The sequence below is a fragment of the Saccopteryx bilineata genome, chromosome 11 (genome assembly GCF_036850765.1).
Source record: "Saccopteryx bilineata isolate mSacBil1 chromosome 11, mSacBil1_pri_phased_curated, whole genome shotgun sequence".
NCBI classification, from domain to species: domain Eukaryota; kingdom Metazoa; phylum Chordata; class Mammalia; order Chiroptera; family Emballonuridae; genus Saccopteryx; species Saccopteryx bilineata.
In genome coordinates, this window is record NC_089500.1 from 362,751 (window position 1) to 378,893 (window position 16,143).

The 16,143-nt window shown below is 50.2% G+C and overlaps 1 protein-coding gene across 1 annotated transcript in view; it reads right to left on the reverse strand.

Moving 5' to 3' along the window:
* PARD6G (par-6 family cell polarity regulator gamma) overlaps positions 1–7,377 on the reverse strand; it is a 59,743-nt gene extending 52,366 nt beyond the window's left edge. Inside the window, exon 1 of the mRNA XM_066247144.1 lies at positions 7,082–7,377. Within this exon, the coding sequence (XP_066103241.1) occupies positions 7,082–7,153 (72 nt within the window). The 5' untranslated portion in view covers positions 7,154–7,377. The remainder of the gene's footprint in view (positions 1–7,081) is intronic.
* Between the last annotated feature and the right edge of the window lie 8,766 nt (positions 7,378–16,143).

Sequence of the window (16,143 nt, forward strand, 5' to 3'; positions counted from 1 at the left end):
ACAGGAGGACATGAGACAGGCAGCAGGGCCCACCAGCCACCCACCTGCATACATGGCTATGCACAGCCAGAGCCCACAGGCTCACAGGCAGCAGCCAAGCTCTAAACTGGTGTCCGGGACACATGAAGACGGAGGTGTGGGGACACATGCCATGACTTCAGAGCATGTCGAAGCAGGTAGGTGTTATCTATTTTCCAGGAGGTAGAGTCCAGGGACTGAGAACTGGACGGGAGCAGGTGCAGCAGCTGAGGGTTTAAGACCTGGTTCTGCCACTTCCAGCTGGGGCCTTGATGGCTAGGAGGGTGCACAGCCAGGAAAGCCCCTGGGGCCTGCTCGCTGCAGCCTATGTACAAGCTGTGACGAGCTCAGGAAAACAGCTGGGCCATGTGCCCCCCTCAAGAGGCCTGGCAGAAAGTCTAGCACACAGCTGATGCTCCAAGAAATGAAACTGATAATGTCACACCCAACTGGACTCTCCTCCACCTGTGACCTAGAGGTAGCTGCTCCCACCAGGCTCGACAGGGCACCCAGGGCACAGAGGGAACCCCAAGTCCGGGTGTCCTCCAGAAACACTTCAGTTGGAACTGTAGACAGCCCCAATGGCCTGTCCACTTGCAAGGGCCAGGTGCTGGTGCTCAGCCAGGCTGTGACCAAAGTCCATGACCACCTGGGCCAAGAAGAGGCACCACAGACAAGCAATTAGCCACATCCCTGGGAATACGCTCCCAGCGCAGGAAAGGGGTGGACAGCACAGGTGACTCTGAGCTTAAGGTGAGATGCAGAGTGGCAATTCTGCAACACACTGTTTCTCACAAAATGTCTGGAATGTCTAACTCTGTCCAGACCTACAGAGCTTCTGCATCACCTTCATGGCAAAAGGAACACGTTCCCGTGAAGTTTGGATCTGTGCCTTTTCAGCTGGGCCTCAGGTGACCACAGGCCAGGAGACAGGTGCCAACTCCTCCTCCATGTGATGGACTATCCTACAGAGAGGCTTGTTTTGTTCCACAGCAACACTCCGTTTTTATTCCAGACCAGCAAGGGAAGTGAGGTCGGGACTTAAAGGTGAGGGGCCAGTGGCTCAGGACCCCAGGCCATGGAAAACAGGACACTAGCATTTAGTCTCCATTCCTCTAGCACAGCTGACCAAATGGCCTTCACAGTTCTCTCCTCCACAGCCCTAACCCAGGGAACGCAGGGCCCGTCCACAACAGCACATGTCTGTCCCCACAAGGAGGACCACACACCAGTTCTCACCCCGTCTCAGAAGCAAAGGCACAGAGAGCTCCACTGGTTGGTCTGACGTAGAATCCAGCTTCCAACAAGCATTCTGATGTGATACAGAAATTAATGCACCTGCTCACTAGGCAGGACTTTTAGGAGAAACAGAAATTCCTACTAAGTCACACAGTGTCCATTAACCTCCTCAGGTGTGCACAGGTGTGAGCTATAGGTGATACTTCATAAGTCTCCACAGCCCACCATGCTGGAGGCTGGGGTCTTCGTTCCACGTGGGAAACTTGCACTTTTAAAAAAAATACGTTTTCCATGGTCACCAAAGATCCTGCGGCCTGAGCTGTCCTGTGACCAGTGGAGGAGCAGCCAGGCCCATCCATGCTCCTCTCTGTCCCAGCTTCTCGCATCAGTGCGCGGCCACCAGCAGGGCTCACAGAGGGGGTGTAAACTAAAGGAGAGCCAGGAAAGCCATGACAACAATCCAAACCACAGAATTAAATGAAGGACTTTAGCCCTGGCCAGGTAGTTCAACTGGTTTGAGTGTCATCCCCCATGCCAAGGTTGTGGGTAGATCCTCGGTTAGGGCACATAAAAGAGTCAACCAGCCTGACCTGTGGTGGCGCAGTGGATAAAGCGTCAACCTGGAAACACTGAGGTTGCCGGTTCAAAACCCTGGGCTTGCCTAGTCAAGGCACATATGGGGAGTTGATGCTTCCTGCTCCTCCCCCCTTCTCTCTCTCTCCCCCCTCTCTATAATAAATAAATAAAATCTTAAAAAAAAAAAAAAAAAAAGAGTCAACCAATGAATGCATAAAAAAGTAGAGCAACAAATTGATGTTTCCCCCTCTCTGTCTCTCTCTCTACCTCTCTATCCCCCCACTTCCTCTCTCTAAAATCATTTTTTTTAAAGGAAGGACTTTGAAAGCCCCTCACACAGCAGTGGCAGGAACCTTAAACTCTGTAAGGCAAAGAATGTCTTCCCAATTCACTCTGATTTATTAATCAACAAATACTTAATAAGTTACAAAGCAAGGTCTTCAGGAACTCCCAAGTCCTCAGATGCCTACAGCAGCCAAGACTAGGGTCCGTGTCTCAAGTCAAGAACAGCTACCTGAGTCATGAGTGAAACTGACCGAGACCACTCTGGTCAGCTCGGTGTCCTATGAAGTGAAGCACAGCGGCAGCACAAATGGCTACTGAAGGCCGCCACCAGAAGTGCGTGGGGCTCTGGGCACCAAACTCCAGGGATAGCCCAGGCCTCAACACAGACTGATACACAGCACTCCTGAAAAACACAACCTACTCCCCTACACAGCACGGGAGCCTTGCAGACACAGGAGTACACCGTGACATTGTGTCTTTGGTGACAGAGACCTGGGGTGGTTACACGGGATGGGGGGGCTGACTAGGCAGGCATGAAGGAACCTTCCTGGATGCTGCAATGCTCCACACCTCGACCTGAACACTGGATATCCAGATGTGCACATGTAAAGTTGGATGAAACCACATGCCTGAGAATTGTGCACTTTGCTGTCACGTCGACACCACCAGTGCCCACAGACTGACATCCCCACCTGGGTCCGAGAGGAGTTTCCTCTAGGTGCAACATCCCAATTAAGTCACCCAACCTGTTTAAACATGGCCCACACAGAAACAACAAAACCGGAACCTCAAAAGGGTGTAGGACACACAAGTGAGTCAACCGTGTCAGGCGGTTCTCAACGGGCCCTTGGAAGGACAAGGGCCAGCACCCACGGGGAGCCTGGCGGGGAGCCAGCGCAGATGGCAGGGCGTGTACCCGCAGGCCGGGCAGCCAGCACCCTCAGCCAGAGACAAGATGTGGGGGCCCAGGGACACATGGACTCACAACACTGCCACCCAGCATCATCGGCATTGACTAGACAGACAGCTCCATTACCCCATGAAAACAAGAGCAATAACAGAAGGGAGCAGGGGAAAACACATACAAACAGCCAACAGATATGAAAAGTTTCCGTTGCTAGCACCTAGGACAGAAATTAAGACCAAGGGACAGTGTTTCAATGATCTAATTGAGAAAGAATAAGGAAATAATACATTGTTTTGGAGGGACGGAAAGGGGCAGATGGATACGAAACGTAAACCCGCAGAGGAGCTTTTCTGTAGAAAGTCTAGCGATATGTATCCAAAGTCTTGCCCAGTATTTTCACTTCTAGGAATTTGTCCTCAAGAAATAATAAGAATTCTGCACTGATTTAATAGAATCAGTATTCTTTATATACTTTATATGATATATTTCTATAAAGACTTAAACATAAACATGTTATTTCACAGCACTGTTTATATAGAAAATGCTGGAAATAGGACATTGTTAAATTAATGACAGTTTACACATAAGATGATGAATGCTTCTATTCTGCCCGTCAAGGGTCAGAAGGCTGCGCAGCACCCCTGAGCAGTGGCTCATCTCTGGACTGGAGAATTACCCCTTTTTCGGCCGGATATGGTTTCTAAGTCTACTGTGACAGTGTATTTGTGTAGAATCCAAAAAGGCCTCCAACATTATTTAAACGAAGTAGCAAAACCTTCAGTAGTGTTAGTCTTCCCCAAACACAGTAGACACAAGCCCTGTGAGTGTAAACATGGTCCTCAGTCCCTGCTCTGAAAAACACCACTCACTGTGGCAGCACTGTGACAAGGGCCCTGGGATGAGGGATGCAGGGAAAGGGTCAGAGGACAGAGGGAGTCTGCCTGGTGAAGGGTGGCATGGGCTTTGCAGGAGGATTGTCAGGCAGGGGAGACTCAGAGAGCACGATCCGGGTGGAGCCAGGGGACATGGATGAGACCAGCATGGGACCATAGGGGTTCCGGCCAGTGTGGGATGCCGACAGGACAACTGTGCTCCTCTGCTTTCTCAGGCTCCTGCTTAGTTAAAGGCCCCGCAGAGTTCTTAGTGGTGCTGTGTTGCTGCCTATCTCCCCCTCAAAACGAGAAGTTGTCTCCAATTACTCTGGCCCCTGCACTGGCTCTCCTGCTACCCTCTGGCGGGCTGAGATTTGCTCTCTCAGATATTTGCACAGCCCCTCGCTCCCACCACAGGTCTCGTGGGAGGAGAGGCAGAAGTCCTCCCCATTTCTAGAACTAGGGAATCACAGGTATTAAGGCAGAAATGTTTGGGGAACTTTAAGGGGCTACATGATGGCAAAGAGCCACCAGGTCAAGAAATAATGTCCCCAAGGCTTTGTTAGTTGACCAGTGGCTGATCCCAACTATTCTGAGAGGATCAGAGACAATTTTCAAACCCAATATTCTGAAATGCTACAGAATCCTTAACTCTTACAACTGTGGTTGGGTACAGTTTTCAAAGAACTTTTGCACCCATCACCTCATTTGGTCTGGGGAGGCAACAGAGCAGGTACGATGCCCATTTCACAGGTGAATAACTGAGGTTCAGAAAAGTTAAACAACTTGCTTGAAAGTTCACAGGGCAGTAGGTGTCAGAAGCATCTGAACTTGGTTCCCTGGCAGCATTTCCTCACATGCAAACCCAGGTGTTGTGGTGCTGCATTTAGGTTAAATAAAGACATCACTGTCATAACATTCTGCCTGGTGTATTCTGATAGTGGAAGTAAAGGCTTCCCACAGAGATGGACTCCATGAGAGCATACATTAAGTACTAAGAGGGTCAGTGGGAGGGTGAGCACAGAGGGAAGAGCCATGGAGAGCCTCTGCACAAACAGCAAAGCAAGCCTATCACCTGTAGGGGAGGGGGCTTTAGAACCAGCCAGCTGAGCAGGGCTCACTCTGGGTGGCCCTCTCAGGGTGCTCCAAAACTCAACAAAAATTGCAGCTCTGCCACTATCCTCCAGTAGAGCATTCACTGCATTTGAACCTGACCAGGATCAGGGAGGCATGAGGCATCCCAGGAGGCCAACAGCACACCCACGGCCCCCAGTGCCCAGTAAGAGGCCAAGGCAGATCTTTGCTCTGCAGTCCTCAGTGGCCTGCATGGTCCCTTGTCCAGTAAGGCTGGATAAGACCTCTGGGAGGGCATTTCCTCTGGATCGTGGGGAGGGGGAGGTGCACTAGACAGCTGCACACTGCCCATAGGACAGAGCACAGAAATGTGGCTGGTGCGACCCACAACAGCATTAATGTCAGTGTCACAGTGCACACTTAGGGTCAAGTAGCCACTGTGAAGGGGCAACAGGAGGGACCTTGTGACAGTGCTGGTGGTGGCAGGGATATGCACACGACAGAAGTGGCAACAACCATCACACATGTCAATGATCTACTGAGGTCCTGGATGTCACACCAACTACAAGATGTCACCTTTGAGAAGTCTCTGTATTTTATCCCACAACCACCTATGAATCTATGATCATCTCAAAATAAAAAGTGAAACACCACACTGCTCAGCTACTGTAGTGGAAACGAGCTCAAAAAAGCGACATTCCCACTGAGCTAAAGAAATCAGCAAGTATTTGGGCCTGACCTGTGGTGGCACAGTGGATAAAGCGTCAACCTGGAAACGCTGAGGTTGCCGGTTCAAAACCCTGGGCTTGCCTGGTCAAGGCACATATGGGAGTTGATGCTTCCTGCTCCTCCCCCCCCCCTCCTCTCTATAATGAATAAATAAAATCTTTTTTAAAAAAAAAGAAATCGGCAAGTATTTGGAACTCCTATTCATGCCTGTGGGTTCTTTCTTCTCCCACACGACTCAGCGGGCACATTTGATTGGGAGGTCGGGGCTCTGCCGGCCTAAACGCGGATAGGTGGGGACGAGGGCCACAGAATTAGCATTGCAGGGGCCTGCTCGATCTTCTTAGAAACTAGTGATTCATAAAACTGTTCAGAATGAAGATGAGAATGAAATCCTGCAACTCACTGTAGCTTCGACCCTTCACCTTGGTGGATGCCCTGGAAATCCTACATCAGAGAATCCCCCTAGCCAGTAGGGGCAGCCCGGCTACGGGGACCGCTGGACTCATCTCCCCTGAGGCCTGGCCAGGGTGCACCGCCCCGCGCCCCATCAGTACGCTCCGTGGGGGTCAGAGCACACCCTCCGGCCCCGCCCCTCCCACCACGCAGGCTGCTCCGCCTGGCTTGACCGCGGGGAGGGGGCAAAGAGAGAAAGGGCGAGAGGGCCGGTTCCCAGGCAGCAGTCAGCAAAAGACACGAAGGGTCCCCTTCTCTAGGACCCCGAACAATTGCAGCTCCACCTCTGTCTGCGGGGTCCCCCACCGAGACCCTCGCAGACAAAAGCGTCTGAGGCAAAGGAGCCACCCCCGCAAAGTGCAGAAGCGCCAGATCCTATCAGCCAGTAACCCAAATGCTGACTGCTGCCCGCAAGTTCGGGCACGCTCGGGCCGGGCGCAGGCAGCGGGAGAAGCCGCCAGCCGGGCGCGCCCGGGGAGGCTGGGCCGGGGACGCGCCAGGGGGTTGGGGGTCCGGTCATGAGGTCGGGGGCCGGCCGTGATCTCCTCCGCGCTGGTTCCAAGATTCCTCCGCAGCGAAGGAGGCGGCACGGTCTGGGCCCTTCCCCGGTCCGGGCCCCTGAAGCCCCTCCACCGAGCGGCGCGCCGGGCGCCTCCCGCTCGTGGAACAAAAGAGCCGTTCCCGCGGAGGGTCCAGAGCCCGCGCGGCCCGGCCGATGGCTCAGCCCAAGCGTCGGAGCTCCAGCTGGATCCACCAGGCTACGGGCTTTGTGTCCGCGCAGGGGCGGGAAAGCACGGCGGGACCCTGCTTATCACAGACGGCGTCCGCGCGCCACAGCTGTCGTCTGCGTGGGGCCCCCCGCACCGCCCAGTGCCCCGCCGGGCACCCATTCATTCTCTGGAGATGCAGACCGCCGGCCTGGGCTCACCTTGCTCTTGACTTCCACTGCTCTGCAGTCGTAGAAGCGCAGGGTCTGAGACTTGTGGAAACTCCGGTTCATGGTTCCGGCCCAGCTCAGCCCCGTCTTCGCCCCCGCCCCGCTCCAGGGGCTGCAGAAAGACGCTGGGGGCGGTGCCCCCAGCCGCGGCCTCGGCCCCAGCCCGCGCTACCCCGCCGCGGGGCTGCTCGGACTGCGGCGGCCAGAGCTGGGCTGGCCGCGCGCCTCGGGGACTTCAGCGGTCGCGCGCCGGAGGAGCCGAGGACGCCGGAGCGCGCCGCCGGAGCACCCGCCCCCGAGCGCCCGCCTCCAATCCCCGCCCCGCACCTCAAGAACCCGCCCTCCCAGGAGCTGCCCCGCACCCCAAGAACCCGCCCCCAAGGACCTTCCCCCCACAATGCCAGCCCCGCGCCTGAGGACTTGCCCAGCAACACCCGCCCTCTAGCCTTAAGGACTCTCGTTCGGCCCCGCGCCTCGAGGACCCGCCCCGCGAGCCCCCGCCCGGCGCCTTAGAGGGCCCGCCTTCGAGCACCCTCGCCGATTAAGTCCTCCCCGGGTGCCCGAGAACCCTCCTCCAAGCCCCGCTCGCACCCCGAAGGCCCGCCCCCAACGCGCAAAGGATAGGTCTTCCGAGGCCCCGCCCTCGAGGCTGCTGCTCCTGGAAGGTGCGCGCTCCTGTTCGCGCTGCCCGTAACTGGAAAAAACCATCGGCGTCCTCCGCGGTACCTCATCCGGCTAATTTTTGCCATAGTCTTGGGTTGGTATGGGAACCGCATCTGTCGGTACTAGGTGCCAGGTGGTAGCTGGTCCGAGCGAAGCTTCTGCAGGAGAACTCCTAAGGCACAGTCTAGCACAGGTCAAAGTAAAAGACTAAGGAAGGGATCAGAATTCCTTTTAGGCTGCGGGATGAGGAGGAAGACGTCTTCCAAGGCTCACAGAAAAATTACAGGTGAAGAGAAAGGTGGCATCGATTGTCATTATGTAGCGCAGTGGATAGAGCGTTGGACTGGGACGCAGAGAACCCATGTTCTAAATTCCGAAGTCGCCAGCTTGAGCGCGGGTCGCTGGCTTAAAGCCCAAGGTCGCTGGCTTGAGCAAGGAGCCATTTGCTCTGCTGAACACGCACACGCACACCCGCCCTGTCGAGCACATATGAGAAAGCAATCAATGAACAAGCAATAAATGAACAACTAAAATGCTGTAATGAAGAATTGATGCTTCTCATCTCTCTCTCTCTTCCTGTCTGCCCCTATCTGTCCCTCTCTCTGACTCTCTCTGTCTCTCTGTCAATAAATAAATAAGTGTTATATAATTATAATTCACTATAAAATTTATTGTAAAGGAAATGTGGAGAATATGAAGAAATGAAAGGAAAAAAAAGTTAAAATCACCCACAATCACTCAGCATTCAATTTTATGAATATTTTGGTATATTTTAATGTCTATTTTTCTGTATATATATATATTTTTTTTAATTATGATCATGCAGTTTGGCAGAGTGCTCTCTTCACATTATATAAAGAATATTTTCATTAAGTGTTCTTAGAAAATATGGTATTTAAAAGCTGCATGGGCCCTGGCTGGTTCATTCAGCAGTAGAGCGTCAGCCCAGCATGTGGAAGTATGGGTTCAATTCCTGGCCAGGAGAAGTGCCCATCTGCTTCTCCACTCTTCCCCCTCTCCTTCCTCTCTATCGCTCTCTTCCCCTCCAGACAAGGCTCCATTGGAGCAAAGTTGGCCGGAGCGCTGAGGATGGCTCTGTAGTCTCTGCCTCATCGCCCGTGGTGGGCAGAACAATGTCCCCTGATGGGCATGCCAGGTGGATCCCGGTGGGGCGAATGCGGGAGTCTGACTGCCTCCCCACTTCTAATTGCTGGGGGGGGGGGGGAAGCTGCATGTATGAATACAGGCATATTTTCAAAAATTGCATTATTGGATATGTGAGATGTTTCCAATGTTTAGCTTTTATATAGTACTTTGTTTCTTAACTTCATTTATTTCTCTTTATTTCATTAGAATCAACTCATAAAAAATGGAATTACTAGGCCACAGAGTACATATATCTCTAAACGCTTTAATACTGATTGCCAAATTGCATTACCCAAAATTTGATTTTCATTTAATTTCACTAAATATCCTGTTGTGTGCAGTATATGATCACAGAGGCACAGAATTACAGTCCCTGCCTGAAAGAGAAACACTAGGCTGCCCAGGAGCCAGTAATGCAGAGTTCCACAACAAGGCACATGTGAAGAAAGCAAGCAAACAAAAATGCAAGAGATTCCCACAGAGGCAGGAAAAACTATTCCAGAGGTTGAGGATGCCCACTTGTCTGAAAAGTAGAAAGGACTTGGCATATTAGTTTATTATCTATGCAAAATTTAATAAATTCCAGGTAGAATACAAATGTCCAAGAGAAAGCCCTGGCTGGTTACCTCGGTCAATTGGAGCATTGTCCCAGAGCACAGAGGTTGCTGGTTCAGTTCCCCAGTCAGAGCACACACAGGAGCACCTTGAAGTTCCTGTCTCTCCCAAAAAATAATAATTATAGTAATAATAAATCCAAGAGATACACCCCTAGCAAGCTGAGAGAGAGCAGACTGTGTAGAGAGATGCAGACCTCAAAGGGCAATTTCCTAAGCTGAATGCCAACCCAGAGAAGCGTCGCAGGTTACTGCTGAGTGCCGATAATTGACATCATTGTCCTGTGTAGCTAAGAGAGGCTGGGGCGTGCTCCAGGTGGGAAAGGGGCTGAGTGGGATGAGCAGAATTCTAGGGTGGGGGAGGCACCTGCCAGCAAGCTCAGGGTTTGAAGAGTGGGAGGAAAGGCTGGAAGCTACAGAAGTCCAGGCTTGATAGAATGAACTCATGTCTGTGGTGCCTGTGGTCCAGCGTGGTCCAAAGCCCAGCCACCTATGCTCCACCAAAGGCTCATGATTGATTCCCAACCGACACTCACTGAAGTGGGCTCTGCCCTTGAGCAAGATCTTGGATGGTGCTTGGATGGTTCTTAGATGGCAGTGGCCTGGTGCCCTGACGATCCCTCACTGGCATGAATGGCTAAGAAAGCTGGCTCTTGCCTGACCTGTGGTGGCGCAGTGGATAAAGCGTCAACCTGGAAACACTGAGATTGCCGGTTCAAAACCCTGGGCTTGCCTGGTCAAGGCACATATGGGAGTTGATGCTTCCTGCTCCTCCCCCCTTCTCTCTCTCTCTCTCTCCCCCCTCTCTATAATGAATAAATAAAATCCTTAAAAAAAAAAGAAAAAAAAAAGAAAAAGAAAGCTGGCTCTTCACTTGTGGATCCTGAGTTTCCAGCCACAATTTGATTAGGGCTTCAAGCCTGTGGGTGGGTTGAGTACAGACAGAAACAGCTGAAACTTCGGCTGAAAAAGCTTCTTCACTGTCCAGCAGCACATTCAGAAAATTCTCTACAGGTCCTGGTCTGACCTGACACACAGCCCTGGGTCAGAGAAGCCTAAGAATCAATGGGTGAGCTCTCTCTGGCAGGTGGGTCCAAATCATGCGAACTTGCTCCAGTCGCGTGCTAATTGTTTGTGTCAATTCTCTCTGAGCCAGCACTCACTGAAAGATTCAGAGACTTCATGAAATTAAATGAAGAGACTCAGCAAAGGGGTTGGGATTTAGGGAAGGCCTTGTATTTCCATTGTGTTCTGCCATCATCCCACAAAGCACCTGGACCCAGTTGGTCGTGGACAAGTCATTTAACTGACCTCAGTTTTCTTTTTTTTTATTGATTTGAGAGAGAGGTGGGGTGGGGGTGAGAGATTGATTGGTTGTTCCACTTAACCATAAATTTGTAGGTTCTTTTTTTTTACATGAAAAAAAGGAGACTCCTGCATACACCCCAACCAGGATCCACCTAGCAATCCGTTTAGGGCTGATGCTCCAGTACTGGGCTATTTTTAGTGCCTGAAGCTGACACACTGGGACCAACTGAGCTATCCTCAGCACTTGGGGCTATGCTTGAACCATCTGAGCCACTGGCTGCAGGAGGGGAAGAGGGAGAGAAGGGGGAGACGGTAGGGTAGAAGCATATGGTTGCTTCTCCTGTGTGCCCTGACCGGAAATTGAACCAGAGATGTCCATACGTTAGGCCAATGTTCTATCCAACCAGTCAGAGCCAGTAGGTTGATTCTTATATGTGCCTTCACCAGGGATCAAATCTGCAACCTTGCCCTTTTGGGACAACACTCTAACCAACTGAGCTACCCACGTGGCCAGAACCTGGCATCAGCTTTCATTTGTGAGGTGAATGCGGCAATGCCTCTAGCACTGTTTTGTTTTTTTTTTTAAGTATGAGTTATCTTTTTTTTTTAATTTATTTTTATTTATTCATTTTGGAGAGGATAGGGAGAGACAGAGAGAGAGAGAAAGAGAGAGAGAGAGAGAGAGAGAGAGAAGGGAGGAGGAGCTGGAAGCATCAACTCCCATATGTGCCTTGACCAGGCAAGCCCAGGGTTTCGAACCAGCGACCTCAGCATTTCCAGGTCGACGCTTTATCCACTGCGCCACCACAGGTCAGACCTCTAGCACTGTTTTATGGTAATATCCTGGCAACCAAAAGACATACCAGCTGAGGCCCCACTTTAAAATCATTAAACCTCTCTGCCAGTATAAGTGGTTGGAAGGTATTTGTGCCTTATCAGGGAGGGTGTCAGGCTTGGGTGCCCTCCCCTTGAGATGAACTAACACACCAGCAGAGAGGTGTTCCTTCACTGAGGCCAGTCTGCCGAGGAGCACATCACCATTTACATAGGCCTCCTGCTGGCTTCAGACCAGCACTGAGGGGGAAAGAGGGAGGGGCTGGGGCATAACCCTCCTCAAGTCCTTGGCTTCAAATAGCCCATCCAGAACTGATACCTGAGCCCCTCAGGATCAAAAAAAAAAAACATGTTGTAGACCCAGGAAAACATGTTCCCCTAGAGCCTTGGGTTTGCCCTTACAGTTGTCAGTAGTTTACATGGAAGCAACAGTAGTCTTTACATCTCAGACTTCTAGGTACATAGGGACTAAAGGCATTTTCATCAGAAAAAAAGGAAGATTTAATCATGAACAGAGTCAAATTGTTTTTAAGACCCTGATAAGGTCTGGCTTTAGCTCAGTGGTTCCTTCAAGTCAAGTTTGCTTGTTAAGACCCTGATAATAGAGAGGAAAAAGTTCAACCTCATGTGAGTTGCTGAATCAGCAGATCTTGTTGATTCCAACTGTGATGGGGAGAGTCCGTGGTGGACAGGAGATCGTGGTAATTGGAGAGCATGGTGGATGGGAGACTGTGATGGGGAAAAGTCCGTAATAAACAGGAGATCGTGGTGACTGGGAGAGCATGGTCATGGGAGACTGTGATGGGAAGGGAGAAAGTCCAGCTCTCCCCACCCTGGGACGCCTGGCTAGGGGGGCAGTCCTGTTTGCCTGGGCAGAACGAGGGCTGACCAGAGCCTGAGTCTGTGCAGCAAGGTAAGAGCAGGTCCTAAATAGAAGTCTTACCCTCCTTCCCAGGGGAGCCTGACACTGGAGGCTGTGTTTGGCCAGGTAGAGACCAGGTGCTGCTAACACCCTACAAGCACAAGGAAGCCCTCAGCACCAAGAATGCCAGCAGTGCTAAGGTCATGTTGGCCTCCAGGACCCCTTGCCCTCTCCTTTAATTTGGTCAAGTTTAAGAACCTTTGGTTGTCCATTATTGGTGGGTGACCTGGTACCCAGGCCTCAGCAATCAGGAATGGAGGGTCTCGTTAGTTCCCTGATGGGCTTAGAGTGGCCCTCAGCCCACCAACCCTCCCTGCCCTTCAGTGGTGGAACAGCATCTGACAAGCCAGGACAAGGACTGCTGGCCTTAGTGAAGGAAGGTTTGGTCTTGGTCTCACTGGTAATGCACAATGTGGTATTTGGGGTAAAAAGTTTCAGTTGTGGGCCCTGGCCGGTTGGCTCAGTGGTAGAGCATCAGCCTGGCGTGTGGAAGTCCCGGGTTCGATTCCTGGTCAGGGCACACAGGAGAAGTGCTCATCTGCTTCTCCACTCTTCCCCTCCTCTCTTTCCTCTGTCTCTCTCTTCCTCTCCTGCAGCCAAGGCTTCATTGGAGCAAAGTTGGCCCAGGCGCTGAGGATGGCTCCATGGCCTCCACCTCAGGTGCTAGAATGGCTCTGGTTGCAACAGAGCAACGCCCTAGATGGGCAAAGCATCGCCCCCTGCTGGGCATGCTGGGTGGATCCCAGTCAGGTGCATGCGGGAATCTGTCTCTCTACCTCCCACCTCTCACTTCAGAAAAATAAAAAAATTTTTTAAAAAAGTTTCAGTTGTGCAAGATGAATCAATCCCAGAGAGGGACTTGACAGCATGGCTCCTAGAGTTAGCAATACTGTCCTGCACTGTATTTTGCTAAGAGAATGTGGATCTTATGGTAATTGCTCTTCATTTACATAAATAGTAATGACAGTAACAAATTGAGGAAAGAAAACTTTTTTTTAAGTAAATTTTTATTAATGTTAATGGAGTGACATTAATAAATCAGGGTACATATATTCAAAGAAAACATGTCCAGGTTATCTTGTCATTCAATTATGTTGCATACCCATTGCCCAGAGTCAGATTGTCCTCCGTCACCCTCTATCTAGTTTTCTTTGTGCCCCTCCCCCTCCCCCACCCCCTCTCCCTCCTTCCCTCCCGTGTCCTCCCTCCCCCCACCCCTGGTAACCACCACACTCTTGTCCATGTCTCTTAGTCTCGTTTTTATGTCCCACCAATGTATGGAATCATGTAGTTCTTGTTTTTTTCTGATTTACTTATTTCACTCTGTATAATGTTATCAAGATCCCACTATTTTGTTGTAAATGATCTGATGTCATCATTTCTTATGGCCGAGTAGTATTCCATAGTGTATATGTGCCACATCTTCTTTATCCAGTCTTCTATTGAAGGGCTTTTTGGTTGTTTCCATGTCTTGGCCACTGTGAACAATGCTGCAATGAACATGGGGCTACATGTGTCTTTACGTATCAACGTTTCTGAGGTTTTGGGGTATATACCCAGTAGAGGGATTGCTGGGTCATAAGGTAGTTCTATTTTCAGTTTTTTAAAGAACCATCATACTTTCTTCCATAATGGTTGTACTACTCTACATTCCCAACAGTGGGTGAGAGTTCCTTTTTCTCCACAGCCTCTCCAACACTTGCTATTACCTGTCTTGTTGATAATAGCTAATCTAACAGGTGTGAGGTGGTATCTCGTAGTTTTGATTTGCATTTCTCTAATAACTAATGAAGATGAGCATCTTTTCATATATCTGTTGGCCATTTGTATTTCTTCCTGGGAGAAGTGTCTGTTCATGTCCTCTTCCCATTTTTTTATTGGATTGTTTGTTGTTGAGTTTTATGAGTTCTTTGTAAATTTTGGATATTAGGCCCTTATCTGAGCTGTTGTTTGAAAAGAACATTTCCTATTTAGTTGGCTGTCTGTTTATTTTGATGTCAGTTTCTCTTGCTGAGCAAAAACTTTTTAGTCTGATGTAGTCCCATTCATTTATCTTTGCCTTCACTTCTCTTGCCTTTTATTTTTATTTTATTTTATTTATTCATTTTAGAAAGGAGAGAGACAGGGAGAGAGAGAGAGAGAGAGAGAGAAGGGGGGAGGAGCAGGAAGCATCAACTCCCATATGTGCCTTGACCAGGCAAACCCAGGGTTTCGAACCAGCGACCTCAGCATTTCCAGGTCGACACTTTATCCACTGCGCCACCACAGGTCAGGCACTTCTCTTGCCTTTGGAGTCAAATTCATAAAATGTTCTTTAAAACCCAGGTCCATGAGTTTAGTACCTATGTCTTCTTCTATGTACTTTATTGTTTCAGGTCTTATATTTAGGTGAGGAAAGAAAACTTTTGAAGGTGATGAAATGTTTAGGGAATAGATTATGGTGATGGTTTCATGGGTGTAAACTGATTTTGAAACTCATCAAGTTGCACACATTACTTGTGTACAGCTTTATGAATGTCACTCATTCCCCTGTAAAGTAGCTTTAGAGAGATAAAGTAGGAGAAGAAATACTGGTAGCACCCAAAGCACTGAGCAATTGCTTGTCACAGTAAATACACAACTAAACCTCAGCTCAGACCCTGGCTGAGTAGCTCAGTCAGTTAAAGCATTGTTCCAATATGCCACGATTGGGGTTCCATCCCCAATCAGGGCACATACAAGAATCAACCAATGAATGCACAGGTAAGTGGAGGAAAATTATTGATGTTTCTCTCTCTAAAACCAATCAATCAATACATAATTAATAAAATAAACCTCAACTCAGGACTGGAACCTGTTGCACAGACACTTGATGCAACCCAGCTCTGCACGGCTCTTGCAGAGACTGGCTTCAGGTGGTGCTTGCAGGTTCAGATGAACTCAAGTTGACACACATACTCACAGGGAATGTGTTTGACAGCTGAAGCCCTTCCCTCCTGTTTTATTGAGTCTCAGGCTACCTTTGTGTTTTTATTACCATCTTTACTGGACTTGTCATCTAATTTGATATACGATGAACATAATGATCATAGGAAGAATGATGTACATAACACATCCCCAGGGAAAACTGGCCCAAAGACACTTTAGTGCTTTGGCAAAAAAGGTCAGCAGTATCACTGGTAAACTTTTTTTTTTTTTTTTGTATTTTTCTGAAGTTGGAAACGGGGAGGCAGACAGGCTCCCACATGAGCCTGACCGGGATCCATCCGGCATGCCCACCAGGGGGCGATGCTCCACCCATCTGGGGCACCGCTCTGTTGCAACCAGAGCCATTCTAGCACCTGAGGCAGAGGCCACAGAGCCATCCTCAGCGTCCGGGCCAACTTTGCTCCAATGGAGCCTTGGCTGCAAGAGGGGAAGAGAGACAGAGAGGAAGGAGAGGGGTAGGGGTGGAGAAGCAGATGGGCACCTCTCCTGTGTGCCCTGGCCGGGAATCGAACCCGGGACTCCTGCACGCCAGGCCAATGCTCTACCACTGAGCCAACCAGCCAGGGCCTCACTGGTAAACTTTTAATAAAAATAATTTT